Genomic DNA, 21,714 nt, shown 5'->3' with positions numbered 1-21,714 from the left:
AGTTACCACCATAGTTAGCTAACTAGCATGTACTCCATACGGAGTACTCCGTGCGTCAAATCCAGCTGGTTCTAACTTCAATAATATGCATGATGTATAAAATAAATCCACTGTAAATGTAAGTAGGAGCTGAGCTCTTGTAATACCCCTATCCCTACTCTGTGTATTGTCTGGAATTTATCTATTTATTCGGCCGTGGAATACATATGGTCGATAATATACAACTAGATTTCTAACTTCTTCACTCATTCGTCATCCTTCATCATGGCGCCCTCAATCGCAACCCTTGAACATGAGTCTTCTATTATACCCATCAACGGTTCCAAGCTACCAAAGAAAGCTCCCCTCCGATCCCACAAGGATTCGTCGATATTCCACTTACCCTGTGCGAATCTCATATTCTCGAGGCTGCGAACTCCCAATACTTGGAATACTTGGATCTAGAACTGGCCCAGAGTCTTGATTTCGAGTCCGTTCTCATTGTTTGTTGGCTACTGGTCATACATGGTTTCTCTCCTGTGAGAACCATGTACTTGGAATTCCACCCTGGGTCAAATCTGTGCTACATAGATGGCAAATCCCAAGGGACCGATTCGCACGCTCTGGAATTTTCCTCGGAGCGTCCACTGAAGGATCTTGTTCGGGATTTCTGTCGTATCAAGGCAGGCATTAGCTCGACTGACCCTGACGAAGGGTGGACTTCCGATGAGAGGAATCACCTTACTTCGGCTGTGCGCTATGCTGGTGACTGTCCAAATTTGAGAAGGGCACCTCTGTCTGCCAATTCGAATGTACCGTTTGCCTATCCTTATTTATTTATCCCCAGTCCTACAGCAGAAGCTGATCTTCTCTCGGTCTAGATCCCTAATCCAAAGTTGATGCTCAATGTGACGAATGACAATGACAAGCTACACGCGAGTCTTGCTTTCTCGTCACCTGAGATGTCCAAAGCATTCGCAACAAGCCTTCTTCACTCCTTGAACAAGGTCATCGCATCCATATACCGTTCCCCCGAAACATCCTTGGGCGACCTTGATCTATGCTCTGATCTTGACCTCATTCTCGTGCAAAAATTCACCAAGGATGTTTCGGACTCTCACGAGGTCTTGTTACACGACATGGCGATGGAACATGCGCGACTCACCCCAAACGCTCCCGCAATCTGTTCGTGGGATGGAAACTTCACTTATAGAGAATTGGATGATCTCACAACTCGTCTTGCTCTTTACTTGATCGATATTGGTGTTGGTCCCGAAACTTTCGTGCTCAGTTGTTTTGAAAAGTCCTCTTTTGCGATTATTGCTCGTCTGGCTATCTTGAAAGCCGGCGGGGCGTATATATCTATCGACGCAAGCGACCCTCCCATCTTCCTCGACTCAGTCGTGAGTCGCGTCAACGCTAAAATTATGCTCACATCACCTGAGTATGCATCGAAATATGCTTCCCTTGTTTCGAATGTCATTTCGATTACAGGAGATATGCTAAAAGACCTTCCCACGGGGCCGCTATCTTCCACTGTCAAACCGGGAAATGCCTGTCTGATTCTATTCACCTCCGGGAGTACAGGTCAGCCCAAGGGAATCATCCAGGAACATCGGTCTTACGCCACCGCAGTCCGCGATTACAACAAGGTCCTCGGTCTAGGCCGACACAGTCGCGTATTCCAGTTCGACGATTATGCATTTGACATCAGTAACAATGATTACCTCACAGCGTTGGCTGCCGGTGGCTGTTGTTGTGTTCCCACACCCGAAAAAACCATCTCTGGTCTGATTGAAAATATCAACCTCACAAACGCCAATATGAGCTTCATGACTCCAACAATTGCCATCCAACTCAGTTCCAAAGATGTCCCATCGCTACAGCTGCTATGTATCGGCGGCGAGCCCATGTCAAATGATCTACTCATGAAATGGGGTCCTCATGTGAAACTTGTAAATCAATACGGAATGGGTGAGGCCGCTACATTCTGCGCGTACAACGATAACCCGAAACCAGGCCATAATGCCGTTGTCGGGAAATCCGGTAGTGGTGCAATTTGGATTGCGAATCCCTCCTCGCCCGAGCGACCAGTACCTGTCGGCGCTGTTGGCGAGATCTTGATCGAAGGACCCCATCTCTCCCGTGGGTACTTGGATGATCTCTGCCAGAAACCAGATGTAGGATTCCTCACCACAGTCCCTCGGTGGATCGCGGATCTCCATCCGTCGCGAGCAACAACCTCGCGCATCTACCGGTCTGGTGATCTGGGTCGGTATCGCCACGATGGAACGGTGGAGCACATGGGTCGAAAGGACACACTTCTTAAACTCAACGGTGGTCGTGTTGAGTCGACTGAAGTGGAGTATATCCTTCGGAAGACTCTTTCACCGGGCGATTTTACCGTCGTCGATATGCTCGGCGAGATTGACGGGACCGACGACCCCATCCTAGTGGCATTTGTTTATCTCGGGGACAACCCGGCAAACCTTCTTCCAGGAATTTCAGATCATGAAATGTCGTTCCTTCCGATAACGAATCGTGTCCGGGTGAATAGTCTGGTCGAGACGATGCAGAGTGAAGTCTATAACACACTGCCAAAACACATGATGCCGAGCTTGTTTCTCCTTGTCGACCGGATCCCCCGTACAAGGTCTAACAAGCTTGATCGCAGAAAGTTGCATCAAATCGCTCAAAAGTGGTATATGGGGAGCCTGAGTGTGTAAGTATATTCTAATTCTTGTTTTTCGCCCGTTTGGGATTGGGTTTTTCTTGTTTTGGCCAGGTCCATGCGGCAGGCTAGGGGAGTTTCAGCTAACGCGTCGTTCGGGTGTCCACTCATCATGTACATTTATCATAGCTATGGTTTTCTCAAAACAAAACTGAGGAGGTCCTTGAGTTTAGAAATTGAAATTGTACCACTGCGTATCGGTAGCATTTGCATTAACTGTGGACCTTTTTTTTTGCCTAAGAGCTGCCCCTATATGGAGCAAGGCAACTAGGACTAAAAAATAGAGTTCACTATTTAATCTAATTAATCTAACCATGTGGAGGTTAAACAAAGCTAGTCATGCACAAATTGACAAAATGAGATTAGAACCGAGTATGTACTAAATTGAGAACATTAGATATATAAGAAAAAGAATAAAAACCACAGGCTAAGTAAACAATAGACGAAAACTGGAAAATGCCTGAGATGCCAATCACACAAAAGCGCGCAACGCCATAATAGGCCCACGAAAGTACTTGATACGAGACTTCATGGACGTAAAACGATCGATAAAACACACGTGACAGAGCCGATGAATGATATTAACACCGATGTTCTTTAGAATGAAATTCAAAATATACTGGTCAGAAGGGAAACTCCGGTCAATGAAGGTTGCATTTATTGAATGGAAACCATATTCCGAAGCGTATTCAGCACTAGGTTGGTTGCGGCTGCATCTGGACCTGGAAGGTATGCTGATGTTCATGCTGGGGTGCGGGTGGGGGAGGGGCCTGGCTCCGTTGGGGAATCGGAGGTCTGCGTTGCTGTCCTGGTATCCCGTGAACAGGCGACTCGGATGACATCGGGTGCTGCATCTGTTGTTGCATCGGAGATTGAAGATACGGCTGGTGAGGGAGGGGCCGAGGCGGGTGGACAGGAGAATGGTGATGCATTTGCATGTGTGGCATAGAGAGCGGTTGGCCAGGCTGCTGGGCCAGAGATTGGCTATGCGGCAAGTGGGAACCAGGTTGGGAGGACATATGTTGGTTCGGCTGCTGGTGCATGTGCTGGACTTGCGACTGCCCAATATGTTGATTGGCCTGCGCCTGTGAAGCTTGATTCTGTTGGAACATGTGGAGGTTCTGCTGCTGCGGCAGTGACTGGCCTTGAATCATCTGCGGGGGTGTCGGACCAGGTCTTTTGTGCGCCTCTTCATCGATCGAAGAGGTTGTACGGTTCAACGCTGTCGTTGTATCTGTGCCCTCACCCAGTTGAGGGTTGACGTCTGCCTGTGTCTGATCTCCACTGGCCGCAGCAGCGGCGGCAGCCGCAGCTGCAGCGGCCACATCAGCCTTGCGAGGTCTCCCACGTGGTCGGCCCGTGCCAGGCGCCTTTGGTTTGGCCGAAGCTGGCTTCCTTGGTTTAGGCGGTGGTAAAGGTTGACCCGTTGCGGCTGCCCACGCAATTTGATCAGCCTTACGAGGACGTCCACGTTTTCGCTTCAAAGGAGTTCCGTCAGGTCCTAGAATTGGCGTCCCCTTGGTTGTGATGTTGGTAGAGCCTGGAGCAGTCGGCGTCATGTTGGCAGTGAACGAAGCCTGTCCTGGTTGAGGTACTCCTGGAACCGACTCGCCGTTTTGGGCGGCCTGTGCGGCCTGCGCAGCAAGCCTGGCTGCGACTTCCTCCTTCCTCGGCCGTCCCCGACGACGCTTCGCAGGCGGAGTGGCAATCTGGTCACCCCCAACTGCAGCCACGGTGGGCATCTGCCCTTGTCCGTTGGGCTGTGTGGGGTTAGCGCTAGGAATGGCCGTGGGGGCACTTAGTTGAGGTTGGGCATGAGGCTGGCCCTGAGTCTGAACAGGTTGGGCTTGAGCCGGAGCAGTCTTCTTAGGTTTCGCTTTCTTCTTCGGTACAGGACTTGAGTCGTCAGCCTTCATAACCGGGCTGTCCGTGACGGAAGGGACAACCGGCGCAGCTGGCTGTGATGAAGGCACAGCAGCCGAATGCGGTCCCTGATAATGCTGGAATTGAGCTTGGTGCGGAGATGGCTGGAATTGTGTCTGCTGCTGGGAGAACTGCGTCTGGTGTGGGGCATACTGATGTTGCGATTGGGCTTGATGCTGTTGATATTGAGTTTGGTGGAACGGAGGCTGGGTGTGCTGGGAAAATGGTGACTGTTGTTGGTATGGGTTGTGCGCCTGAGTCTGGTGCTGTAATTTCTGCAACCTCTGCTGCTCCAATTGCTGCTTCTGCTGGTGCTCAAGTCGCTGCTGCTCCACCCGTTGCTGATGCTGTTTCTGATGCTCGAGCCTCTGTTGCTCTAGGCGTTGCTGCTGCTGCTGCTGCTGCTGCTGTTCCAGTATCTTCTGCTCATCCAGCTTTTGCTGTTCCAATTCCTTCTGTTGCTCAAGCCTCTGCTGCTGTTCTAAGCGTTGCTGCTGGATTTGCTTTTGCTGTTCCATCCTTTGCTGCTGCTCAAGTCGTTGCTGCTGGAACTGCTGCTGTTGAATCTGCTGTTGCAACTGTTGGTGCGTCTGCTGGGGCGATTGCGGTTGTGACTGCGGCTGGGCCTGTCGCTGTTGATTCATAGTGAACATAGACGGACTAGCCATAGAAGGACTGGCCGATGTATGACCATCCCTTTGTTGCATGCCTGCATGAGGTAGTCTGTTCATCCCCTGCTGTGGCGAAGCAACACTCATAGGATGTCCATGGGCAAGACCGGCTGTGCCCGGCTGCGGCCTAAGGTGCGCCATTGGATTAAACCCACGCTGGAGATTCTGTAGCCCCATGGGGTCTGGGCCACGAGACATCAGATCTGGGGAGCTCTGCGCTGCAAACTGGCCCGGAAACTGGCCGAAACTGCTGCTGGTTGGGTACCCACCTAATGATCCCGATGTCGGGGTCATCTTGCGCATATCAGGAGATTGCGACGCAGCGAAGTTCTGCTGAGGTTGGCCCCGAAAAATCGGCTTGTTACCCGGGAATGGACTGCCATGCTGTGGCAGCGGCGGCCCCGCACCTAGCAAAGGTGACTGGGCATGCTGACGTTGAGGCTGTGGACCCAACGGATGCTGGGGTTGGACACCTTGATGTTGCTGCTGTTGAGGCTGCTGCGGCTGTTGAGGGTGGAATGGGTGGCCACCGTAGTTCATCATTTTGACTCGATTTTAGAGATGCGCTGGCCTTGGCCGTAAGCGGCAGAGAATGAAGTGATCCAAAAGGGATCACGAAACATGCAAGGGCGAGGACGGCCAAATGATCGCGAGCTACCTTAAAAAAATGGAAATGTAGAATACAGAAGGGTAATTTTAACCAAGACTGTCACCGATGTCGCGCCAGCGCCGCTGATAATTCTATGCGGAGAATCGCCACCTGAGTCGCGCCGAGGCCGCGTGTTTGTTGTTCCTTGAAAGCCTGAGGCCACAAGGCAACAAGGCAATAAGCAACCGCGCACTGATTCCAAATTAGGCCTAGCGGCTACGGAGACCGAGGCGAGTCGGTAAGCGCAGTTCGAGAAAAATGAGTCGACGGTCGCTCAAAGGGATTCAGGGGGGGGCAGCTGGAGGGGATCCAGAGAGGCAGCGAAGGTGATCCAAATCTATTTGCTATTGGCCTTAACGGGATGTCAGGGCCCAGCAAAAGTAGATTGGAGATGAAGTGGATGACGCTGGGCTGGAATCCTCGATGGCGAGGGAAAAAAACATTAAAAAATAAAATAAAAAATAAAAAAAAAGAAATTGAAAAAAACGGAATTTTCAGATTCTCCTCTCCACATCACGTGATGCCTCACCAATCACCTTTCTACAAGTTACTGCGTATGTTGGTAGGCAACCCAGCTAGATATCACAGTCTATATTCATTTTATCATATAAAGTTGTCCCGTTTGAACATTTGAACTTCTGAACCTGCAATTTCTCTCCTCAATCCATCAATCCTATCCCTTTCCACTTGGTCATTTGCTTATCTTCCGCAATCCTTGTAAAGTATAGAAGGACAAGAATCACACCACACAGAGTACGTGCTACCTGAAACAAAAAATATATAGAGACATCATGCTGCTTTCCCAACATCCTTGTCCTCCGCTATCCGAGGATCTGCCAAACAGGGCGAGAAGGAAAAAATAAAAATAAAAAAATAAAAATAAAAAGCTTGAAACCGACCCCTTACAAAGTGCCAATACAGATTATGATCCACAATCAACCACAAATAGGGAACGGATCGGCACAATATTAGCCGAGCACTATATTGCCCATAGGTAAATCGATCTTGTCTTGGATATATCTTCGATCATCTTTTCAAGAATTTTCAAGAATTTTCGTTGAGGCTCTTTTCTATCTTTGCTTTTCTGACAAGAGGAATTGTTGCGCATGCAATTTCTATCTTTAATGATTTAGCACTTTAATAATTTGAGTTATCTGAGCCAAGATGATACAGGGGACGAAGTTGTATGTCGGATACCATATCATAAACACTACAGAGGACCTTTCTATGTATAATGGGAGACATAAACAATAAATCACTTACGTGTATTGTAAAATCTATATTGAAAGTAACTAGTACAGGCAACAACCTTAGATATATATAATCGATATTCAAGTGGATTATAACCCTGTCTGCTCTGCCACAAGATAATCGTCCCACACTTTCTTGATGTCATTCTGATAAATGAAATCCTTATCTCCATAAAGGAAGGAGTCAATCTTGGCTTGCAAAAAGACATCAAAATCCTTCTCTTGTGCTTGAAGTTGTTGCGTTTTATCGCGGATTTCGTCTAGATGCTGATACCTGCGAAGGGGTGGAAAAGCCGTGGTCAGACACAAGCCATTTTGCGCATAATCTCAAGTCCAAACTTACATCTTGGCATAGTACGGAGCCCTTATTTGTTCAAAGATCTCGAGAGCATCGCTTACAGGACGAGAAGCAAACCGAGTAAACTCGAGGGCCCGCGCGAGGATCCAACCATCCTCCATGGCAAACGTCGCCCCGGAACCAAATGCGCCTGGAAGGCCGTTAGCGTATGATAATAAGTCAAATCATAACACATGGACGTACCGGAAAGAGGGTGACTGGCATCTCCGATAAGGGCGACCTTGTCCCAGTGAGTGATCTTGTCCAGACGAGGTCCAGCGAATGTCGCAAACTCCCGCCATTCTCCTTCAGTCACCGCGCTTACTGCGTCTCTTATTCTTTGGTCGAATTTCTATTTTACATGTTAGCGATTGATGAAATTTTTCGTTCCTCTAAGGTATGCCGTACCTCAACACGCGATCCCACTTTCTCGTTGGTGGCAGGGATGCCCCAAAAGACTGTCTTGCCCGAGACGTCGGGTTCACGATAGGAACGAACGGTGATTTCAAAACGTGGATCTTTGGTCTCTTCCTCATCGTCCACATCGGAGAGATATACATGCCCAGCTTCGCCCCACCACCATGACGTTGTAGTCGTGATATCTGGGATATGAGCTAGACGAGACTTCGGAACAAGGACACGGAATGCACTGTTGCCTGTAAAGTGAAGCTGATGATCAGGTAATAGGACCCTACGTACAACCTATCCCACGAAATTGCGTCAGTCACACGTACTAGTTCCAACGCGAGAGGGTTGACGAACAGAATGTAGCCCGTCCGCCCCAACTACAATGTCTGCGATCGCCTCCGTTTGGTCTTGGAAAACTAAACGAACTCCTTGGCCCGAAAGATTCTCCAAAGATACCACCTTCTTGTCAAATTGGATCAAGCCCTCCGGAACTTGAGATAAGAGAGCTGACTGCAATCGGGTTCTGCGAGCACGGATTGCTCCTCGAGAATCTGCAGCCGAATTCTCAGGATGCTGAGTGACGTTCAAAACCTTCCCCGTGTAGGCATTTCTTTTGTGAATTTGAAGTCAACATATGCGCTAGTTAATACTGTGGTTAGAAAAGCATCGCTTACCTTTGGTGTGTATTGGATTTAGAACCTCCCTTTACCCCGTCACTGGCTCCAAGTAAATCCAGAACTCTCCATGCATTCGTACTTAGACTGATACCCGCGCCAGCCTCTCGGGGCTCTGTGTTTTTCTCATACAGAGTCACTTTTAGGAATGGCAGTTCCGAGAGAGCAATCGCCGTTCCTAATCCTCCAGGTCCTCCACCGACGATAGCAACCGAAGTCAATGCCTGTCCGACCATATTTGCGAAATAATTTTGTGTCTGGATGTGTCAGTTCTCAAAGTTTGTCTTGCTTATATATCCAAAATATTGCACCTGGTGGTCGGGAGTGGCCGGTAGATAACTACATCGCACGCCATACTGAGCATTGAATGTGCCATGCGGCACTAGTCTCCTATCCACCAATCCCACAAAAACCAAACCACCCCAAACAATCAGTCAATTCGGATAATAAAACCCCGCGTGTAAACTGTCATGCAATACTTCGTTTTGGCACGTGCGGGCCCGTTGGTGGTCGGTCGGACTGTTTCCTACTAGATGGGAGGACCAACGGTCCACACGGAGAGGTTTCTTTGTAGATAGACCTGTTTGTGAGTCAAGGGAATATTTCGGGAAAAAGAGAAAGCCACGTAGAAGCAAGTCGACTCCGCTCTCTGGTAATTTTGATGATTCAAATGTGGCTCCAGCCGAAGTACGCGGCCGCTTTGGAAGTAGTGGAGGGGAATTGTGGCATCCAACCCATCCTATAGAGATGCACAAAATTCTGTATAAATAGTGAACGTGGACTTGAATCACGGTGTACTTGGGTCTGGTAAGAGTGCGTCATTCCCGAATATCTTCGAAGTCGAAGTCCCATGTTAGGTTCCATGTCAGTGTACCTTATCATGGACGCATGGTGAGGGGATAGCCGTATCTTATACATGATTGCGATTAGCACGACCACGAACCGGACTTCACGGGTGAATTGATCAAGAGGTGCAGAATTAGCGAAGATGAGATTGACAAGGAGTCGCAGATATTTGGGTACTTGTCTGGCTTTACACTGAAAGATATCGCTGCTGGTATTGCTCCCCGTTCGATGCTGACTTAGGACGGAGTCGACAAATGTTTAAGTTCTCTCCGTGTTCGAGAAATCACCCCAAAGGATTACCAGCGCCATGAATTCTGGGACCAGAACCCGCCCCAGCGAGCCGATTCAGAACAAAACTCATCGTTTACATTTACTGATAGGATACGTTAGGTGTGACAGCATGAGGACAGACAGGTCGGAAAGTTATGATTGTTTGGGGAGATGTATCGGGTAACTACGATCCACGAAATTATCTTCTATTGGACGAAGGATGAAACAATATCACCAACAGAACCTTCTTTTTGACCTTCCTTCTAGTCAATTATTGATTTCATTCATATAGCCTCTAGGGTTCAATGTGCTTATGGCGGGTTATCCCGAGGTCTGCTAACTGATTCCAGGCCTGATATCAAAGAAGAACATGTCATTTCCATAGATACGTAAAAAATAGTCTAAAGGGTGTGTCGGTATCAACGGCCTAAAACATAGTGTAGGTAGATGAAACAAACAAAGAGAGATAGAAAGGCGCAAGACAAAGAACAGGAAGCACCTGCTTCATCCTTCAACAAGAAGCATGAACCGTGGGTTTGGCCCCAGGAAGAAACCCGTGAGCTTTGAAGAAACGCCTGTCACGAATGCATATAAACGCCAAAAGACCAGAAAGCCCACTTGAGAAAAAAGAGTTAGTAAAAAGAGCGACACCATTGCTTCAATTGATACGACTTACCACAGAAAGAAGACCAATGTAGCCGTAATCCCACCCAACGCTCGACTGCTCCCACTAGTCGACCCTGTAGTACCCATGATCGTGATAATGAACAGAGCGAACCAAAAAACGGTATCAATAATATTCAATATCATATACGCTTTTGTGCTTGCCCATCGTTTGAGTCGATCCATGTGAGTCGTCATTATTTGATAAGCCATGAAAACGGCTGATTTGATGCACTTTGGTTACGGGTTAGTGGATTCCATGCAAAATATTAGAGTATACCCAGAAAAAGTAACTTACCACAGCAATACCCCAAACATTTGTTCTTGTCTTCGGAGTCCCACTGTTGGCAATGCGTGCAATGATGAGAATGAAGACAATGAAGACCCAGGCCCCGATTATGATGTGGAGTCGGAACTTAAGCACCGGGCTTCTTTCGATTGATAAGTTCATTGTTGTGATGTGTGGCTTTTCTGTCGCTTTCTGATTTAATTGGCACCAGGGGGTTTAATCTGAGCACTGGTATGGGAGTGGTCGATTGCGGGGATCTTGAATAAATCTTAGATCAGTTCTTGGTATGGGGAAATCGACTTCTTTAAATATTGGATTATGCTTATTAGGCCTCGTAATCGTTTAGAATGCATACTTCAGGCAGTAGAATTCAAGATAATTTAAGAATAATTGTTGGGACCCTGACGAGGGCTAGTCTTGGCTCTACTTCGCATTCGTATTATTATCTTAATACGGAAATGATCACCCATAGCAACCAAATGTTCTGGATAAGACTTCTTTTCTAATTCATATTGTCTCCTGGTGATTACCGAAAGAAAAATGTGGCTCAAAAGGCTATTTCCGGCTCGCTGTACCGAAATATCGAATTTAAAGAGATTTTTAAGTTCATGCTCGGCGTCCAAGGTTGCCATTTCCTGGAGTCAATATACCGTCAATTAGCCTTGTCTACCACTTAAGTATGCCACTGGTTCATGACTCCCTCATTGGTTCATATTGCGAGGCATTAATTTAGATCCACTCTCACTTTACAAGTAGAAACAAATTAACTATATAGCTGAAGATAACGCTTGGTTAAAAAAAGATGTATAATCTGATCTTTATAGGGTTTAAGATTAATGGTTGGTCGCACTAGTATAAAGTTGATGAATTATATAGTTATATATAGAAAGGTCTATAAAAAACTCTTATATATGATATGCCTTTTTACCGCGCTGGTATATATCTAAAATGAATATAACAAGGCCGTATACGCGGCTGATCACAATTTTTGTCTCGTATATGCCTCCGGCGATGAATGAAGCAGTGAATGAAACAGTGAGGTAATATCTAATGAAAGACTTATAAACTGGTGGCATACTTATGATGAGAACATGGGTACAAATGGCACGAAGTAGACCAACCAAACATCACATGTGAATCTAGACAGACTCAGGTACGGTTCTGCGACCCAGATCCCAGTGACAACCCACGTTGGCGGAATATCAAGCAGGTTCTAATTGTGGCCCGGAGAAGAAATTAGAAGGGCTTGCAAATCCACACACGATCCGTAAGCCCAAGGTTTTCGTACTATATTATAATCAAGAAACCGATTAACCCCCGAACATGAGTCGACGTGAACCGGCCAATCTACGGACCTGAACTTTATTTCAATCACCCTGCCGATCCTAATCATGACGCTGAATTTAGAGAATGTCTAGGAAATATGAGCCTTTGCCTGTAAATCTACCCTACATATCAGCCGACGAAGGTTTTGGTTATTCCGCTCCAGTTCCATTTTTTTAGGCGACAAGGCTTAATCACCAGCAACCCAGAAAGGCGAGGGAATAAGGCCAGACTTGGATTCTTTGGTATAACCGCATTCTAACACCAAGCGATCCTTTCTATGGCTCACCCAAGCAAGCCCCCAAAATAATATTCGGTGCCGCTACTAATCGGTAGTCCCCCTCGTGGTTCCACTGTCAAACTTGATTTCCTTATGATTTAGGCGTGGGTCGAAAGCAAATCGGACGCTTTACTATATAGATCACTCTGCTTCGACTACCGATTCAATTGAATACAATCAGGTATATTTTCTTCTGATAACAAGGATCCAGATATTTCCAGTCCCAGAGTCCCCTTGCTACCCTGGCCCATCTCCCTATAGGAACACCCATGAACACTCATAGGGCCGTGGATCCTTGTACACTACTGTCCGCAGTATTTTGCAGGCCGTATAGGTCATGCTCCTAGTTTAGAATAATAAGGATAAAACTGTGTACTGTAGCTGGGCCTGTTCAGAGGCACTACGATCATGCTCAAATGTTTGCCTTTGACTTTAAAGCTTCCTTACCATTATCGTAATTCTAAATAAGGGTCATTGCTATTTCCTAAAGAAATCAATGGAGTGATATAGAATATTGCCAATATTTCTTATGTCGAGGATTCATTATTGAGTGACCATACCGTTTATGATAATATACTAGGACTATTTTAAATGAAATAGTTGGCCACTGTTCCTTCGATATAGCAATATAGGGCTCTATCCAACAATATACCGCTAGTATAGATATTCTGTTCGCTGGTATCTAAGTTTCCTATCGGCACGGACATAGTATATATAGCCCCATATCTAGGATGACGATCGTGTTCTTAGGGTACGGAAGCGGTGCTGGCATCACGCGGCCTATAGAAAAAGGTGAGCCTCTAATATAGGAAGAACAAAGGTATTTCGTACGTATTTTCGAGCGTGTCGATTGGGCTGATTATGATCTGTCGGACATCTTTGGTCGATTGGAAATTGGCGGGACTGAGATCTAGAAAGTGATCAGACAGGGTACAGCATGGGTCGAAATCAGTTTCACCACTTTGCTGTCATATAATCTCTCTTGAAACCTATTATGAAACACGGCAGGCTTAAAGCGGTTCTAAGTATTGAATTGTATTGAATTACATCAATGCGTGATAGAAGGTTCTATGAATTACTTGTAATACTCTTGCCAAAAATGCTGGAAACTCGTAGGCGACAATGATCCCACACTTTATTCGGAATCTTCCTCAGAGCTACTAAAAGAATCCAAAAGTTGCTCATCTTCCAAAGAATCAGAGTTATTGTCCCATGATCCGACCCCTTCGTCATCTGAGTCGTTCTCCGAAGAAGATACGCCAATATCACTCTGAGATACCCCATTTGCAGGACTACTATCTCGTGGGCTTCCATGAACCTCAGTATCCCAAGTCGATTGAGATTGCCCCAGAGAGTTCCGAGGACTCTCCTGTCTGGTATCAACCCCACTCGAGTACTCGTCTCCATCGAAACAAAAAGAAGTATCATCGTCGTCCTGGAGAGACCTTTTACTTCTATGCCCATCTGAGGAGCTAGAAGACTCCTCAGAACTACTCTCTCTTTTTCGTTTACGCCCAGCTAGGGTGCGACGTACAGGGGGGGGGCATAGTTATAAACTTTCGTTTTTGATTGATTAGCAACTGAAGGTTTACCTCATTTGTTTTTTTTCTTACTTATATTCATGGTACCGGTTGCGTTCCAAGTTCTTCCAAAGTTAGGACCACCTACAGTGGTTGTTATATCGCCAGTTTCTTCAAGGTAATGGTCGAGTTGTTAGTAAAATTTACCCACGTAACTGATTATTATTTACCTGGTGAAGAATGATGGTTTGTAACAGGTCCCGTATTAAAGCCCACCTGAAGGCCATGATTTCCATCATTGAAGGAAGCGGATGCCATATCCAGAGTATCCAGCGTTATCTTGAAGGCACATGAATCTGGGAGGGTTTACCTGCTTTTACCTTAAAAGCGGGGTTCTTGGGCTCGCAATCAGGTGATTATTTCGTGGCTCACCTATAGCCACATGTAAAGCCACTTAATTTACTCCAGCCACTTGCTTAGGTCCGCAGCTTGAAATAGACACTCTGATCACTAGGTCATATACATCTTTTACTAATGAACAGTCCCCGTGCTTCCATTCAATACAACCTTTGCTTGCCGAGAAAATAGAAGGATGACTTACGCTAGCTCTCTTGTTCTTCATCTGTCTAGACCTATTCAGACGGACATCTCTCAATATCTTATAGTGATGTGGCCACAGCTCTGCCTCACTTCCAAGGTTGGGATCTATCGGACCGTTGTATACTGAGGCAAAGACAATTGACTACGTTGGGTCGAGCTTAAGTACCCGGATCTACTCTTGGTCAAGCTTGAGTAACTCGAGTGGTCTAAAATGTACACTCCAATAATAAAATTAATGGAAGGGTTAATTCAATAACCATGGGAACGCGGCGGGGAGTTGATATAGTGTTTGAGGAACGGTAGTGTCTGGAAATGATTCCCCGAAGTCGATTATCTTGATAGACTGGGCCGAATTCCAAGAATGTATCCAACATAAGGTAGGCCTAACGATATGCCTAGGTATGCCCGGCTCTAGGTCTTTCCCGTCGCTCCTTCGGACGTGGCCAATTTCTGGCTTTCCTAGCATCTCAGTAAACTGCTTTCTCAGTTGCATTGTTCATACAAGGCACAGTAAAGGCCAAATTGCGGGTATGCAGATCTATATTATATGAGGATGATTCGAAATGTTCCTAGGAGAGTGGGGTGACTTACCTTTATGTGCAATATTCATTTGGTGCAAGCCATCAAGTCCGACAAGGCTTTGCTTGGCAATTATTTTGGCGAGCTTCCCAGGGAGTCTTCCGTTGGAAAAGTGTGTATCAATTGTGTCTGGAATGGTAGGCCCCACAAGCTCATATACCAGGCAATTGTAAGATCCATTTGGACCCTTCAGATCGAAGTTATCAAGTAAGTGCACTGTATGTTTTAGACGAGGGTACCGAAATCCCAACTTCTTCAGAGTTTCCAGCTCTCGCTTCTGCCCAATACAGTATATTTCAGCAACGGATATCTTGACAGCAACATAAATACCATCCCTACGGAGAGTTAATTTTTGGTTAGCTAGAATTACCGTAAGCGACACAACTTTGTACAACCTTTGATCTCTGGCCACCCACACTGTCGAGTAACCTCCCCATCCTAGTTTATGTAGCACTTTGTATCGTCCGGATTTCAGGCATTCTCCCAAGGTGACTGGGTGATAGCCGCCCTGGCGGTAGCGATGAAGTGGCTCCGCATCAACAGGGGAAATATAAAGGGGCTGATGGATCTGAGTCTTCCCTGGGTGGGTAGATATGGACTTGGATAGAATACAACGTCGCGAGATTCTCTTAAAGGGGATATAACGCCTCGACGCTACCCAGGAAATAGCCATGTAGGGACATCGAAGACTATTGACAGGCCGAGATTGTCGGGATGTAAACAATGGCCAATCACATGATCTGTCTAAGCGGTAAATTATGAGCTGGCACATAACATCTCGTTGACTCTCCCTTTCTGCTCTTTTTAATCTCGATACCATAATGCGTCCAAAATCCCCCCCCAATACACTTGCTATCATTGACAGGTGGCTATAAGTCCTTCCGTGCACCAGAGGCCCTATTTGTTCCTGCCGAGGCTCAGCCTGTTGGATCCTTTGCTGGACTTAAAACGAAGACATCTCAAGCCGAATTAAACTCAACATGATTAAATACCATGTATTCTTCCGGATCGCAAAAAAAAAATGAAGTCAATTTTTGCCTAAGCTATACTCGGCTATCGATGTTGTCTGACAATTTGGCTAAACGGAAATCCGAGCTAACTACTTCGTACGACAGAGCTAAATTAGCCAACGCGCTACTCCCGCAACTTATTTTCTCCTGTCGAAACTCTTTCATTGTGGGGTTGACTGGCAAAGAAATTTCGAATCACAATGTCTATACCCCAGACTAGCTAGCCGCATTTTAGCCTAATTTCCCCACGCTACCCCGGAAAATGGGCTATAGGCACTGAACCGGAAGATGTTCAGCTTCACCCCGGAGATTGCATGCCGGGGCCTTTACAAAGTTGGCTTAGCTTTGTTTGTAAAGGGAGGGGGTATATGGCTCTGGTCCAAAATTTGTCCGGTTTAAAGTAAGCTGCCTTTCCGCGTCGTTTGCTGCAGTATCCTCCTCATTCGCATTCATCGGTCACAATGCGCTCTTTCGTCGCAATCACAGCTTTGCTCGCTGGTCTTTCCCAGGCCGCACCCAAACACCAAGACCGCAACAATTACAACTTAAATGCCCTTGCCCAAGCTCGGGGTAAACAATGGTTTGGAACAGCTGCCGATATCCCCGGAACGGGTGAGACGACCGATGCTGCGTACTTGAAGATTCTGAACAGTCAGTTCGGCGAAATTACCCCGGCTAATGCACTGAAGGTATGTGGAATGCCATATCCAAACCCTACGCTTGAGTAATTCGCGACTAACAATTAATTATTGTCGTCCCACTAGTTCATGTATACAGAGCAAGAGCAAAACAAGTTCAACTTCACCGATGGCGACTACTTCATGGACCTAGCCGAGCGCTTCGACTCCAAAGTCCGCTGCCATAATCTCGTCTGGATGAGCCAGGTGTCAGATTTCGTCACCTCCAAGAATTGGACTGCCAAGGAGCTCACTGCTGTTATGAAAAACCATATCTTCAAAACGGTCCAGCATTTCGGCAAGCGCTGCGCTTCGTGGGATGTCGTCAATGAAGCCATCAACGACGACGGCACTTTCTCATCGAGTGTCTGGTACGATACAATTGGCGAGGAATACTTCTACCTCGCCTTCCAGTATGCGCAACAGGCTCTGTCTCAAATCGGTGCCAATGATGTCCAGCTCTACTACAACGACTACGGCATTGAGAACCCTGGCACCAAGGCCGATGCTGTTCTACAGCTTGTGAAGAATCTGCGCAAGCGCGGGATCCGCATTGACGGTATCGGTCTCGAGTCCCACTTCATTGTCGGCCAGACGCCTTCCCTTGCCGATCAGCTCGCTACCAAGAAGGCCTATATCAAAGCTGATTTGGATGTTATTGTCACGGAGCTTGATATTCGTTTTGCGGAGGAGCCGTACTATACTGCTGATGTGCAGAAGCAACAGGCTACGGACTACTACCTCACTGTTCAAAGCTGTCTTCAGGCTGGAAGTCGCTGTCTTGGTGTTGTTGTTTGGGACTTTTATGATAAATACTCCTGGGTCCCTGAAACCTTTGCTGGTCAGGGAGGCGCGACGCTTTTCAACGATACCCTCGAGGCTAAACCGGCGTATTACGCTGTTGTTGAAGCGCTTCAGGGCAAGAAGTGCACTGTTTGCTAGCTTATTGGTACTGTGTCGTATGTGGGACGTTGGAATTTATAAACAGAAATCAATTCTGGAACTCTTTGATCTTTACTACCACTGACTGATACTTCAAGTATGGAGGGTGCTTGTTATTTTTGTCAGCGCTGATTCAATTCAGAGTTTTGCCTCACTGAGCGGATAATATAGGTAATCTTATAATTATTAAGCCACATTTATCCAAATCTAGATTCACTCTTGCATCTTTGCCTGTGCCTCTGCCTCTGTCTTTGCAATTGCCCCCGGAGCAGCTGGCATTAGTGCGCCCGCAGGAGGCTCGTTCTTCCCTTTGAACTCATCGCACATTTGCTCGAACGTTACCCACTCCACTCCCTCATGGCTGTTGATATATTCAATGAGTCTGCGTAGTGTTAGTCTCACATTCACCAATGGCGTTTGACAGTGTAAAGTCTGAACATACCGCTCATGCATGAGCAAGACATGAGGCCGACCAGAGACATCGGGATGAATTGTCATGGGGAAGACAAACTCATCATACTCTCGATAGAAATAGTCGAAGTGATCCTGTATTAAGTAACACCGTCAGTGCGAGCCCCATGATCCAGAACGGAATAAATACTAACCTTCCAGATATCCTCAACATCCCGCGGATTAACCCACCCATGGCTATTCGCCGAATTCTTGATAAACATCATCGGCGGCAAATCATCAATATACCAACTACCAGGGATCTCCACAAGACCAGTAGTATTACCCTTGACGAGGGGCTTCATCCATGTCTCCGCCTTTTGCTTGTAATCGATCTTCGTCCACGTATCCCCAGTCCGAAGCCAGTACATCTGGCAATCCTCATGGGACATCGAATGATCATATTCAATCCCATAAGCAAGCAAGAGCTCAACCATCTCCGCACTGGCCTCCCACCATGGCGCGACAATTCCGCGTGGCGGCTTTCCGCAGAAATCCGTCAACATCTTATATGTCTTGTCAAGGATGTCGCGTTGTTGCTCCGTGGAGAGGTCGCAGGGATTCTCGTGCGAGTAACCGTGTAACCCAATCTCGTGCCCGGCGTCCCGGACCATTGCGCATTCTTCGGGAAAGGTGTCAAGGGTGTGGCCTGGGATGAACCATGTTGCTTTGATGTTGTATTTTTCGAATAGTTTAAGTACGCGGGGTGTGCCGACGTGTCCAGCCCAGAGACCTTTTCACGGAATTTGTTAGTACGACAGGTATGATTTTGGAGACACATTAGCTTACCTCGACTGATATCGCTCACGCTGTCCTCGCCTCCGTATGAGCCTAGCCAGCCGGCTACTGCGTCGATATCAACGCCGTAGCCAACAAGAACGCGCTTCTTGCCCATAATTATAGTAATTGAGTATTGTTGGTGATGAGAGAAGTTGAGATTGAGTCCAGAAAAGAAGAAAATATAATTGCTTTGGGGAATTGATTGAAATTAAGTAGGGGGGTATTGTTGACGTAAATATATAGTCCGCTCCAGAGCTACCCCCAACAATGTATCACGACAGACAAAGGTGGGGTGATTCCTAAACACTTTGGATCGTTTCTCTGAAATTGGAGATACGGAGGCTAGTCTACTGGATAGCTATTGATCTTGATCCCACTCATGATTTGCTCCAACTGCCACATTCGAGGCCGTCTTCTGTGCCTTGTGATCTTATCGCTATTCGAATGTGACGTTCATACTCTCCGACACTACCAAATGGAAATAGAACATACTGGTAATACAATGAACAAAGCTGGAATGAGAGGAAAAAGTCTCCAATAACTACCTCGAGAGAGAATTTAAATGAAGGCGGAGATTTGAGAGACCTATTTTTACCTCATAGTGTTGTCAGAGACTGGGGCTACAACATATGACCTTCAGAGTCAATGAAGGTCAATGACTTTAAGATAGAATTGACTAGCCCACTCTATAATTCCAGATTGTACATGTATCTTCAAAATCATCTTTTTGTAATCGGCGCTGGTTTCGATCCTTCATAGTTTCCCTTTCATGAAACCCCGAGTTTCATCTGCCACATACGAAGATCCTCCATATATTTGCTGCTGCAGTATTTTTGTGTTGACCTATTGGCTTAGTGTTAGTAGTATGAACAAAAGGCGTCACAGCAGGAGGGACATACGTGCTGAGGGCCAAGATCGGCCACTGTTTTCGCACCAAGGAGGCGCATGCATGTTTTCATCTCATCCGAGAGTACTAATAATATTACCAGGTCAGCAAGAAACAAATCCATGTCTTTGAGGGGAACAAACTTTGCAATGTCCTCTCGACCCCCGCAACCCCACCAGCAGCGAGACCCCAAAGAGCCGGCCTTCCTATTCCAACAGCCTTGGCCCCAAGACATAGAGCCTTGACAGCATCTGTACCACGACGAATGCCACCGTCCACCCACACTTCAACCTTATCAAACACATCTGGGCAGTATTTCCAAAGTTCAAGAAGAGTGTGCACAGCAGGAGGCGCTGTATCAAGGGATCTACCGCCATGGTTTGATAACACAATCCCCTTCACCAAAGGTGCATACCGAGCCGCCAGAATGGCGTCCTCGTGTGTCTGAATTCCCTTCAGTACAATAGGCTTGGTTGTATGCTGCGATAACCACTCAAGTGTATCTGCCCAAGTGAGCGATGGATCTGTCCCAGCAAACAGCTGGGCGCTGACACTTGCCGCTGTGTTGGCTTGGATGTTGATTCGCTCATCGTCTTCCCGCTTACCCGACACCGGTGCGTCGAGTGTCAATACGATGAACTTGATGCGATCCAATCGATTAACACGCGCCAACATACTCTCGCTCAATTGTCTGTTCAGCTGGACATAAAGCTGCCAGCCGAATATCTGTGATGGGGGCGCGTTCGCGACGATTTCCTCCGGAGACAGTGACGAGTTGTTCGCGATGATTTGGAGACCCCCGAAAGACGAACAACCTTCGGCAATTCCCTTTTCCCCTGCAGGGTGTCCTAGACGTGCCATTGCAGTTGGACTGACGAAGATCGGTAAACCGACTTTGTGGCCTAAGAGATTGGTTTCCAATTCACAGGTGCGGCAGTCAACAAATACTCGTGGTCGGAATAGAATTGAGCGATAGGCTTGCGTGTTCAGATGCTTTGATATCTTGTCGTCGGCCGCGGAAAAGTAGTACCCCCATGCCTTTTTGCTGATGACCTTTGTGGCTGCAGCTTCGATCTCGGCCAGGTTTAGCAGTGTGCTTAATGGCGCTTGGGTGATATCTTCCGGCGTAGAATTGGAAATTGGCTGCTCCTGTGGCTCGACCGTGCCTAGATATGAGTCCTCGATTTCTTTCAAGGTCTCAGAAGGATGGATTATGTCGAACTCCTCGGTGGCATCTCGTCCTCCCCAACGGAGGATTGCTTGTGTTCCGCCAGGATGACTGTCCAGGATCCCTGTAACCTCGTGGGAGTTAGTTAATTTGTATTTTTTAAGGGAAGGCCTGAATGCTCTTACATCATACACCTTTCCATAAAGTATAACCCAACAACTGTCTTTAGTGTTGTGTTCAGAAACTGGGAAGGTTAGTTCAATGGCCTCTACTCTCGATGTCCCTTTATCTGATAACAATCACTAACCTTCAGAAAGAGTAAACATCGCGGCTCAACTGTTTAGTTTAGATCAAACTAATCAATGGTTTCTGTATCTAAATAGGCGTGGTGTAAATTCCTATAGAATAACCTTACGTAGCCTTTCACTCCCATAACATTGACATCGCGTGCCCCCACCCTCACACTAGCCATTTTATATCAATGCTTTAGTATATTCCAATATTAATTGGATTATGAGTCAATAGGTGTAAGCTATGATGTTACGTATACTCTAGGTAAGGATCGGAGCTCTTATCTTGATATTGAGCTATGAGCACCCCCATCTTTGACCAGCCTGCATCCTGCGGTGTGGATACCTGTACCACTCCCTAAAGTTCTTTAATTAGTCAATTAGTTAATGAGTTTATTTTAGTTATTTGCGTAATTTGGAATATTCTAATTGGGCGATTAACCTTATGGGGCGCTGGATCTATGAGTGTGGTGGATTTGATATTCCATAGTATGACTTCAGGGATAATGGGACAATGTA

At 46.8% G+C, this 21,714-nt stretch overlaps 9 protein-coding genes across 9 annotated transcripts; 2 read left to right on the top strand and 7 right to left on the bottom strand.

The window, feature by feature from the left end:
- Window positions 1-264: 264 nt before the first annotated feature.
- On the top strand, window positions 265-2,705 carry N7487_007224 (putative NRPS-like enzyme; the record flags this gene model as incomplete). Its single annotated transcript, XM_056874954.1, has 3 exons — window positions 265-319; window positions 361-791; window positions 861-2,705. The coding sequence occupies 3 exons, from the start codon at window positions 265-267 to the stop codon at window positions 2,703-2,705; spliced, it is 2,331 nt and encodes a 776-aa protein (XP_056727142.1).
- Window positions 2,706-3,405: 700 nt separating this feature from the next.
- N7487_007223 (uncharacterized protein) lies at window positions 3,406-5,847 on the bottom strand (the record flags this gene model as incomplete). The annotated part of the gene is made up of 1 exon (XM_056874953.1): window positions 3,406-5,847. One exon carries the CDS (start codon window positions 5,845-5,847, stop codon window positions 3,406-3,408), a length of 2,442 nt encoding a protein of 813 aa, XP_056727141.1.
- Window positions 5,848-7,293: 1,446 nt separating this feature from the next.
- N7487_007222 (uncharacterized protein) lies at window positions 7,294-8,858 on the bottom strand (the record flags this gene model as incomplete). Its single annotated transcript, XM_056874952.1, has 6 exons — window positions 7,294-7,477; window positions 7,547-7,691; window positions 7,745-7,892; window positions 7,949-8,196; window positions 8,275-8,558; window positions 8,623-8,858. The coding sequence occupies 6 exons, from the start codon at window positions 8,856-8,858 to the stop codon at window positions 7,294-7,296; spliced, it is 1,245 nt and encodes a 414-aa protein (XP_056727140.1).
- A 1,391-nt stretch (window positions 8,859-10,249) lies between these two features.
- Window positions 10,250-10,852, bottom strand: N7487_007221 (uncharacterized protein; the record flags this gene model as incomplete). The annotated part of the gene is made up of 3 exons (XM_056874951.1): window positions 10,250-10,355; window positions 10,415-10,635; window positions 10,700-10,852. 3 exons carry the CDS (start codon window positions 10,850-10,852, stop codon window positions 10,250-10,252), a joined length of 480 nt encoding a protein of 159 aa, XP_056727139.1.
- Window positions 10,853-13,428: 2,576 nt separating this feature from the next.
- On the bottom strand, window positions 13,429-14,100 carry N7487_007220 (uncharacterized protein; the record flags this gene model as incomplete). The annotated part of the gene is made up of 2 exons (XM_056874950.1): window positions 13,429-13,728; window positions 14,044-14,100. 2 exons carry the CDS (start codon window positions 14,098-14,100, stop codon window positions 13,429-13,431), a joined length of 357 nt encoding a protein of 118 aa, XP_056727138.1.
- A 780-nt stretch (window positions 14,101-14,880) lies between these two features.
- Window positions 14,881-15,665, bottom strand: N7487_007219 (uncharacterized protein; the record flags this gene model as incomplete). The annotated part of the gene is made up of 3 exons (XM_056874949.1): window positions 14,881-14,951; window positions 15,005-15,327; window positions 15,409-15,665. The coding sequence occupies 3 exons, from the start codon at window positions 15,663-15,665 to the stop codon at window positions 14,881-14,883; spliced, it is 651 nt and encodes a 216-aa protein (XP_056727137.1).
- Window positions 15,666-16,463: 798 nt separating this feature from the next.
- On the top strand, window positions 16,464-17,621 carry N7487_007218 (Glycoside hydrolase superfamily; the record flags this gene model as incomplete). The annotated part of the gene is made up of 2 exons (XM_056874948.1): window positions 16,464-16,691; window positions 16,767-17,621. 2 exons carry the CDS (start codon window positions 16,464-16,466, stop codon window positions 17,619-17,621), a joined length of 1,083 nt encoding a protein of 360 aa, XP_056727136.1.
- Window positions 17,622-17,834: 213 nt separating this feature from the next.
- N7487_007217 (polysaccharide deacetylase family protein) lies at window positions 17,835-18,966 on the bottom strand (the record flags this gene model as incomplete). Its single annotated transcript, XM_056874947.1, has 4 exons — window positions 17,835-18,003; window positions 18,064-18,167; window positions 18,227-18,804; window positions 18,861-18,966. The coding sequence occupies 4 exons, from the start codon at window positions 18,964-18,966 to the stop codon at window positions 17,835-17,837; spliced, it is 957 nt and encodes a 318-aa protein (XP_056727135.1).
- An 867-nt stretch (window positions 18,967-19,833) lies between these two features.
- N7487_007216 (uncharacterized protein) lies at window positions 19,834-21,231 on the bottom strand (the record flags this gene model as incomplete). Its single annotated transcript, XM_056874946.1, has 2 exons — window positions 19,834-21,029; window positions 21,213-21,231. 2 exons carry the CDS (start codon window positions 21,229-21,231, stop codon window positions 19,834-19,836), a joined length of 1,215 nt encoding a protein of 404 aa, XP_056727134.1.
- Between the last annotated feature and the right edge of the window lie 483 nt (window positions 21,232-21,714).

The sequence above is a fragment of the Penicillium crustosum genome, assembly GCF_028827405.1.
Source record: "Penicillium crustosum strain IBT 35664 chromosome Unknown utg000003l_segment0_segment0, whole genome shotgun sequence".
NCBI classification, from domain to species: domain Eukaryota; kingdom Fungi; phylum Ascomycota; class Eurotiomycetes; order Eurotiales; family Aspergillaceae; genus Penicillium; species Penicillium crustosum.
The sequence above is the reverse complement of the archived record's forward strand: the minus strand, read 5'-3'. Positions and strand labels throughout refer to the sequence as shown.